Source organism: Nerophis lumbriciformis, linkage group LG34 (genome assembly GCF_033978685.3).
Source record: "Nerophis lumbriciformis linkage group LG34, RoL_Nlum_v2.1, whole genome shotgun sequence".
Lineage (NCBI taxonomy): Eukaryota > Metazoa > Chordata > Actinopteri > Syngnathiformes > Syngnathidae > Nerophis > Nerophis lumbriciformis.
Genome location: NC_084581.2, coordinates 4,338,741 through 4,347,921, shown reverse-complemented (window position 1 = coordinate 4,347,921; position 9,181 = coordinate 4,338,741). Strand labels below are relative to the sequence as shown.

General features: G+C 42.3%; 1 protein-coding gene across 1 annotated transcript in view; it reads right to left on the bottom strand.

The window, feature by feature from the left end:
- Positions 1 to 899: 899 nt before the first annotated feature.
- The window catches only part of pigg (phosphatidylinositol glycan anchor biosynthesis class G (EMM blood group)), a 134,498-nt gene continuing 126,216 nt past the window's right edge, over positions 900 to 9,181 (bottom strand). Inside the window, exon 13 of the mRNA XM_061929798.1 lies at positions 900 to 1,148. Within this exon, the coding sequence (XP_061785782.1) occupies positions 1,100 to 1,148 (49 nt within the window). The 3' untranslated portion in view covers positions 900 to 1,099. The remainder of the gene's footprint in view (positions 1,149 to 9,181) is intronic.

Sequence of the window (9,181 nt, the reverse complement as noted above, 5' to 3'; positions counted from 1 at the left end):
AGAGCAAACAATGAAGACAAGACAAGAGTAAGACTACACCTCTCACACGGTCACGTAGACATATTAATATTATTTACATAACCAGTAGTTTTGGGTAGACATCAGTCAACATTTATGGTTATGGTTTAATCCAGGGACCAATCAGGGGTCACACTCCTTTGTCTGGGACTGGAGTAATCCATTACTTCTAATTGCTTAAACATCAGTTACTGTAGTTGGTCATCCACTCATTCTGTTCAATAGGTCAAGAGTTTGTCCCCCAGTGGTCTCTGTGGTACTACTCATCTCCTTTTATTGACACAGTTTTAGGATGTCCAGTTTGGAGACCATGGGATCTGCTCTCTGCTATTTGTGCATGTGAGGTTCATACCCGGATGTTTCCTAAACACACTATAACTTCTTGTAATGTAAATACTCACAACAAGAATAGAAGGATTCAATTTAGGTTTTTAAATACTTGTCATTTCTATTCAATCTTTTGAAACCATTTGATTCATTGACTATCATCTCCAGGAAGCGGTTACTTTGTAAATGTTATTTGAGTTTTAAGGTTCTGTGCTTTAAAATAAGTTTTGCATTAACTTCCCACCCGCTGCAGCTGTGCCTCGTTGTAGAAAGATGGCAGCGGCAAACTCCTGCCAGCTTGTGCACGCCCCAACCCTTCACAGTGAAGGAAATAAACTACCACATTTTTCGGACTATTAGCCGCACACACTAAATACTAGAAGGGAAAACATTATTTTCATATATTAGCCGCACTGGACTATAAGCCGCAGACATATATTGGTACGTTGTGAAACGAGATATTTACATAGAAAGATTTTGTTTACATATTTGAATGGTTTCCAAAAGGTGCCTGTAACACGGCAGTAAAACAGCTGATCCAACAAAACAGAAGTCATTGATGTCTTTATTCATCCTTTATGAGATAAAATGTTCTCCTTTTTTGGGGACATCTCTACGCTGCTGACCCGTCTCCGCTCGGGACGGTTTCCTGCTGGCCCCACTATGGAATGGACTCTCACTGTTGTGTTGGATCCACTGTGGGCTGGACTTTCGCTGATATGTTGGATCCACTATGGACTGGACTTTCACAATATTATGTCAGACCCACTCGACATCCATTGCTCCATTGCTTTTGGTCTCCCCTAGATAATTTAAAGTAGATAATTTTAGTACATTGTTTGATTTCTTTGCTTAATCCGTCCTAAGATTTAGCCGTTAGCGAAGAAAAATCCATAGATTAGCCGCACCTTTCTATAAACCGCAGGGTTCAATACTTGGGAAAACAGTAGCGGCTTATAGTCCGTAAAATACGATACTTCTGTCATCTATCACTCTCCGCTTTGCGCACACACACACACACACACACACACACACACACTTCCTTGTATTTGTTACCTTCTTGAGACCTCCGAAGAATGCCTACCTCTAGTACTATAATAAAAGTCGTAATTTTACTCAACGCAAGTCAAAATCTTACAAGAAAAACTGAACATTTGTGCAATATTAAGATAAAAGTTGGAATTTTACAAGAAAAGCTTAACATTTTGGCAATTTTATGAAAAGAGTCGTAATTTTACTCAACAAAAGTCACAATTTTATAGGCAAACTTTAAAATGTGGGCAATGTTATAATAATAATCGGAATTTTACTTGTCAAAATTATGACAAAATTCATAATTTTACTCAAAAAAGTTCACTATTTTACAAGAACACCACAAAAATTGGCAATATTGTGATAAAAGTCAGAATTTTATGACAAATGTCACCATTTTGAATGAAAAAGTTATAATTTTAAATAAAAAAGTAATTTTACGAGAAAATATTGCAATATTACAGAAACAGAAAGAATATGAGAAATTCTTCCCAATTTATAAGAAAAAAGTCGACAAATTGTGAGAAAAAGACTGCTTTTAGTTCTTTTTTTTGTAATTGGTTTTAATCTTCATTATTTACTTCAAGTTATTACAGTATGCCTCTATATACAATATACATTTTTTTTTAAAGTAATTTTGGCCAAAGGGGGCGCATTTAAATTTCTTGGGACCATGATTTCGGTCCTAACTTGTTCACTGGTCCTCATATAGAAGGTACTTTTCCTTGTTGATGTCTCAAGAAGGGTACAAATACAACGCACGCACGCACGCACGCACGCACGCACGCACGCACGCACGCACGCACGCACGCACGCACGCACGCACGCACGCACGCACGCACACACACACACACACACACACACACACACACACACACACACACACACACACACACACACACACACACAGCTGTCTAGTACACATTGTGACATCAGGGTGGTTATAACAGCAAGTAAACAAAGTTTCATCTAGACTACAGAGTTACATTCAGTCAGTATGGGCGTGTCCACAGGCTGGATGGGAGCACACGAATAAGAAAAACGTGCATACCTTCAAGTGTGTAAAAAACTGGAGAAAATGGCCCACAGTCTTTCACCAAGCAATGTCAAATCTGACTTTGCCCGTAGTCAAACATAGTTTTTTTTAACAGCTAATAGAGAACCCCACAAATAAACACACCTCGTTTGCAACTTTTTCAACATCACTGAAAAAACTTTGAACACTCCGATAATCAAATAAACACGGTAGAGCTTGGACAGTTTAGTCAGGCCCTCGCATTGGCCCTGAAGACGATCAAACGTGACTATCTACTGGACGTAAACATCGCTTCATAACCAAACACGTGGCGTGTCCCACTTGGGCCGATGAAGCAGGCGGCACATCTAGGGATGATGTTCGAAACCGGTTCTCCCGGTTGTTCGATAAGAAAAGAACCGTTCGATAAGAAAAGAACCGTTCGATAAGAAAAGAACCGATTTCATGGACTCAAATCCCTTTTTGAGAATCGGTTCCCGTTATCGAGGCCACTATAGTAAAGAAAAAGAGTTGGTTCATTATTCGAATCCCGTCCCACAAGAAATGCCCTGCCCAGTCTAATGACTGAGCTACGTCATTTCCTGTGATATCACACAAGCAGCAAAAATAATGGACCGGAAAAAATGCCTCAAGGCATGGCTATTCACCTACAGTGATCACAGAGACAAGTTGTTTTTGTGTTACTGTATATATTTGTTTTTCTGAAAAATCCCACTTAATATATACTTTGGGTAACAACAGTCAATATTTATTTTTTTTAGGGGGGTAACAGTCAATATTTATGTATTTCTTTTATTTTATGTTTTTCAATAAAAGTGAGCTTTTGTTAAACCAAATATTGTGGTTTTTTTCCATATTCAACAACCTATCTGGATTCGATAAGAGAATCGATAAGGAATCGGTTCGATAAGAGGATTCGATAATGGGCTCGAACTTGATAATTTCTTATCACACATCATCCCTAGGCACAGCCCCACGTGGCCCATCTCGTAACATCCTCCCAAAACACCTGCTGTATGCAGAAGCCCTAGGGTCCTCAACTCGCCTAGAAGGAGAGGCCATCAATGTTTAACGATTTGTTTGCGAGTTTGAGAGTGGAATTAGACTCCTGCGAATTTAATCGTTGAGTATTCTAAGACTCCCTTAGTAATCAGAGAAGACGACATCATCATAGGTTGCCACCATGTATTCAAGTGCACTCAGTGCTGAGTGCAGTGTACTCAAGAGCAGATGCCTCGCTTGTGCATCAAGTAGAGGGATTTGCTGCAGCCTCATCTAAGCCTTCTGAAGATAATGGTATCACTGAGCTGTTCCAGTCCGGTTTCAGAGCCCTCCACAGCACAGAGTCAGCACTTCTAAAAGTGTCTAATGATATCCTCCAGTCAACAGATTCCAGTAAATGTGTTGTCCTGGTGCTTTTAGATCTGTCTGCTGCGTTTGACACCGTCGACCACGCCACCTTAATCACTCGTCTTAAGAACTGTGTGGGCATTAAGGCCGCCGCCCTCAACTGGTTCAGGTCGTACCTGACTGACAGGAGTTTTAGTGTAAAAATAGACAGCTTTGTGTCTTCCACAGCTCCTCTTCCACATGGGGTCCACCAGGGGTCAATCCATGGCCCTCTTTTATTTGCGCTTAACCTTCTACCCCTTGGTTCTGTTTTCAGGAAGCACCATATTGCATTCAATTTTTATGCTGATGACTGCCAGATCTACTTTCCTATGGCACAAAACAACACGGTCCAACGTCTCATTGACTGCCTGCACGACATCACAGCCTGGCTTTCAGTTAACAACCTGAGCCTAAATGAAACAGAAGTTATGTTGTTCGGTCCAAGTCGCTCTCCCTCCCCCAATGTTGACCTCGGCACTCTGACCCCGTATCTCAGCGACTGTGTCACAAACCTGGGGGTTAAGTTCGATTCAGATTTTAAGTTCGAAAAGCAAATCAGCAGCGTCGTTCAAAAAAGCTTTTATCAACTACGCCAAATAGCGAAAGTGAAACCACTTTTGTCAGGACCCGATCTTGAGAAATTAATCCACGCCTTTATCTGGACTCGTCTTTACTGCAATGCCCTGTATGTAGGCATTAACCAGGCCTCCCTCGCCCGCCTGCAGCTTGTGCAGAACTCTGCTGCTCGTCTGCTAACACAGACCCGCAGGCGTGAGCACATCTCCCCTATACTAGCGTCCCTTCACTGGCTCCCTGTGCGCTACCGAATCAACTTTAAACTCCTACTATTTGTTTTCAAATGTCTGAACAACCTCGCTCAAACATATCACTCCGACCTCCTTCAGCCTTACTCCACCCCCCGATACCTAAGATCAGCCGATCAGCTGCTGATGACGGTCCCTGACACAAGGCTGAAGCTTAGAGGTGACAGAGCTTTCGCCGCCGCTGCTCCCAAGCTCTGGAACGACTTACCTTTGAGTGTTAGACAGGCCTCCTCTCTTCCTGTTTTTAAATCGCTCTTAAAAACACACTTTTATTCCCTGGCCTTTAACACTCTGTGATCTCCATCCTGCTATGGTGTCCCATAATGCACCTGCTGTGAACCTCTTTCTCTTGTTTTTTTTGTATCTCCTTTGTGTTTGCTCTTTTTTTATCATGTTGTGTTTTCTCATTTTTCTTGTGTTATCTTTTAACCTGCCTATTGTACAGCACCTTGGCAACCCCTGTGGTAAATTTTAAATGTGCTTTATAAATAAGGTTGATTTGATTTGATTTGATTTCTGCCCTGTATTTAAACATTAAATGTGCAAATTCAGCAATTTTTACTAAAGTACTTTAAACGTCAAAGATCAAAAATACAAGAATATTTATTTCACTGTTGATTTTGTGTCCTGTATTTGTGAGCGTCAAGGTTCACATCTCAGTGTGGACATCCTGAAACCGGACCCAGCACTTGGAGATCCGAGGTTACGGTTCTTAGTGGGAGAAGGTGGATTTCCCACTCCGAGTGAAGGGTGAAAGTGTCTCAGGAGTTGACGGGTGGTCTGTTCACGAGCTGTAGTGAGCGAAACTTTGCCATGCAGTTATTGGATTAGCAATGCAAACTACACATGTGGCTCGCATACACTTGATGAAATGGATATATTGATCTCTCCATTATGTTTCTGCATGCTAACTATGATATCATTATTACTGTAAATGGTTAGTTTTAAAGTCACACACACACACACTATATCACAGCACGTGATGTGTTTGTGAGCAGCAACTCCCATAATCTCAACATTCCAGGACCGGTAACCTATGGAAACCCACAGGACAAACCCCCTAATTTTGAGAAGAGCCATGAAGCGACAAGATGTCTGCCTTTCCGGAACAGCCATCAGAACTGTATTTATTTTATTCAAACAATAACAATAAAGTCTATCTAAGACGGTGAATCGGAAAGCCACTTGGTGAGTTCTTATTCGACAAAGTCCAAACCGTTGAGGAGGACAGCACCTTTTTCCCTTCATGTTTCATAAATTAGATACTTGTACTTGTCCATTGAACTGTGTTGACATTTTCTTAAGTAAAAGTTGCTGAATGTGCATTCTGGATCAGACACAAGACAGAAACCTGGCAGGAAGAGTGCGAGACAAGCATACTGGAGCTTCTCCATGTGCAATTTTAATAAACCGGGTTGGATGGTGAGCACCTGTTTCTGTTTGTCAGCAAGTCGCCAATCTAATGTTTGTAGAAATGTTTATTATACGCCAAGACTTTGGACAAATGTGCAATGTATTTTGCGTACATTCTATACTGAAAAGCATAAATACAGTATTGACAATACATTCCACGTTCAAAATGTTCAGTTTATTTTTTGACACTTTTTTTTCTCGGAAAATGTCGACATTTCAACCCATATAACATCAAAATATTCTACTTGTTCAGGACCGATTTAAAATTATAAATGCTTCTTGATAATGTTAGATAACTTAAAAGTTAGCATTCTAGCACATATTTACAGGTATGAGCCTCACTGTCAATTATTTTGTTACTGTTGCACATACACTATATTGCCAAAAGTATTTGGCCACACACCCAAATGATCAGAATCAGGTGTCCTAATCACTTGGCCCGGCCACAGGTGTATAAAATCAAGCACTTACGCATGGAGACTGTTTCTACAAACATTTGTGAAAGAATGGGACGCACTCAGGAGCTCAGTGACTTCCAGCGTGGAACTGTCATAGGATGCCACATGTGCAACAAATCCAGTCGTGAAATTTCCTCGCTCCTAAATAATCCAAAATCAACTGTTGGCTTTATTATAAGAAAATGGAAGAGTTTGGGAACAACAGCAACTCGGCCACGAAGTGGTAGGCCACGTAAACTGACAGAGAGGGGTCAACATAGTGCAAAGAGGTCGCCGACTTTCTGCACAGTCAGTTGCTACAGAGCTCCAAACTTCATGTGACCTTCCAATTAGCCCACGTACAGTACGCAGAGCTTCATGGAATGGGTTTCCATGGCCGAGCAGCTGCATGTAAGCCATACATCACCAAGTCCAATGCAAAGCGTGGGATGCAGTGGTGTAAAGCACGTCGCCACTGGACTCTAGAGCAGTTCTCTGGAGTGATGAATCACGCTTTTGCATCTGGCAATCTGATGGACGAGTCTGGGTTTGGAGGTTGCCAGTAGAATGGTACATTTCGGACTGCAATGTGCCGAGTGTGAAATTTGGTGGAGGAGGAATTATGGTGTGGGGTTGTTTTTCAGGAGTTGGGCTTGGCCGCAACCTTGTGGACAGCCTTCCCAGAAGAGTTGGAGCTGTAATAGCTGCTAAAGGTGGACCGACATCATATTGAACCCTATGGGTTAGGAATGGGATGGCACTTCAAGTTCATATGTGAGTCAATGCAAGTGGCCAAATACTTTTGCCAATATAGTGTATGTTAACGTTTAGCATGTTAGTATGATAACAGCATGCTAGCTTTTTAGCTCATTCAATTGTTTGTCACATGCCAAAATTTCGAGTTTTATTTCTAGAAGTTTTCCTAGTTTTAAAAGCTATTTACTTATTGAATTTACAGCATAATTTTATTGTAGCATACATTATTATATTTTGTTTATTCTAGTTCAAAAGATAAAGCATTGAAAACATAATTATTCAATTAAGATATTTTGGTTTTCCCCCTCATAGAAAATCTTGTTTAAAAATCCTGCAACATCCTGAGGATGTTTAATTTAAGAATTGCAAGTGGAATAATGCTTTTTTTTTTTTTAAGAATAAAATGCTTTTTTCTTCCTCAAAAGTCCTGCTAATTTCCAGATATATAAATCTTAATTTCACTAGTTATTAGTATTTTTTCCTAAAATCCAGTCTTTTTATCCTATATCTTGTTAAGCTCTTTTTGCAGTGTCTTTGTTCGTCCGTTGGGTCGACGAGGACCACTCTAGTCATCCTAGGGTTTCTAGGACTGGCTCTGTCTGTGCGTGCGCAGATGGCTGAAGCCCCTTCCTCAAGCCATGGAGGTGAGCAGTGCATTCCTGAAAATGACTGCTCACACCCAGGGTGCTGCCGGACTTCACTGCTGCTCCATGTCAGCGAAGAGTGACCAATGCCCTGGGCCGCCTGTGTGCAGGATTGCGGCGACGGCTTCCAATGTACCAACCCCTGCCGCTTAGTTGCTTGCCTGTCGCCACAGGACTTGTCGGTGATTGATGGGATGGAATGGATGACTAAGTGACTTGCGCAATGACTTGGATTTAAGTGAGGAAGAGTTGCGCAGTTCGTCGACCTCACTCTCTCGCCCGAGACCATCTTGATCCAGTGGCAAGACAGAGTCGAGACGGCTGGAGACGGAAACAGGTGCAGTGGATGGCCATGATGTCCTATGTGTCTTGTCATGCCCTTAGAGTTCCACAACGCTATGCTGAGAAACGCCTTCTTGTCCGTTGACCAGCTGTCGGTTCATCCGCGTCGTCTAACGAACCCAGTCTTTACGTGCGTAGGGTAGACATACCTAGATCACCGAGGGATTGGGACCCAGTCGAAGCTGTTGCCCGGGGTGTGGCTGCTGTGCACGCTACAACTTCGTGGAGCCACTGGTGAGAGCTAAGTGACAAGTGGGGACCAAAGGTGGACGAACTACCCCCTAGAGAGCATGACCTGTCTCCCACCAGAGGTTCTACCCCCAGTGTACACCTCAGTCGAATATTCTGTTACATCACACGTTCTACCCTTTTAGCTAATGTTTTTCAGGTAATATGCCTCAGTGTGAAATATTTACATTTTTCACACGTTAACTTATTTTTTGCGTGACTGCTCGCTGTTTCGAAAAAGGCTAAGTATCGTTCTATTTGTGTGCTTTTAAATTGTTTTGCAGCTTTCTTTATTACTTTCTCAACATATTTAGTAGTACTATTTAACTTGCAAATCACCCGATCTCTGTCTCTCCACCCCTCCCGCAGCTAGCTAGCAGCTAGCTGCTAAGCTAACGAAGCTAGCGCGGAGAAAGGCGTCGCCGGGCGCCGGTCAGAAGGAGTCTACTCCTGCACACCGTGACCAGGACTTCTCGGAAGACAGCAGGAACTTCACTCGGTGACAGAAAACACCGTGAGTATGGCTTCCTGCGCGTCTTGCACCTTACTCACGGAGAGGCTGGCTCTGCTAGAGGGCCGTGTCCGCCAGTTAGAGCAGAGTAATCTCGTAACTTTAGATGTTGCGGACACATCTGCTAGCGTTAGCTGTAGCGAGCTAACTAGCCCAGCCTGTAGTAGTCCTAAGCGGCCTACAAGCTACGGTGTACCGGTTGAGACGCATAATAGATTTAG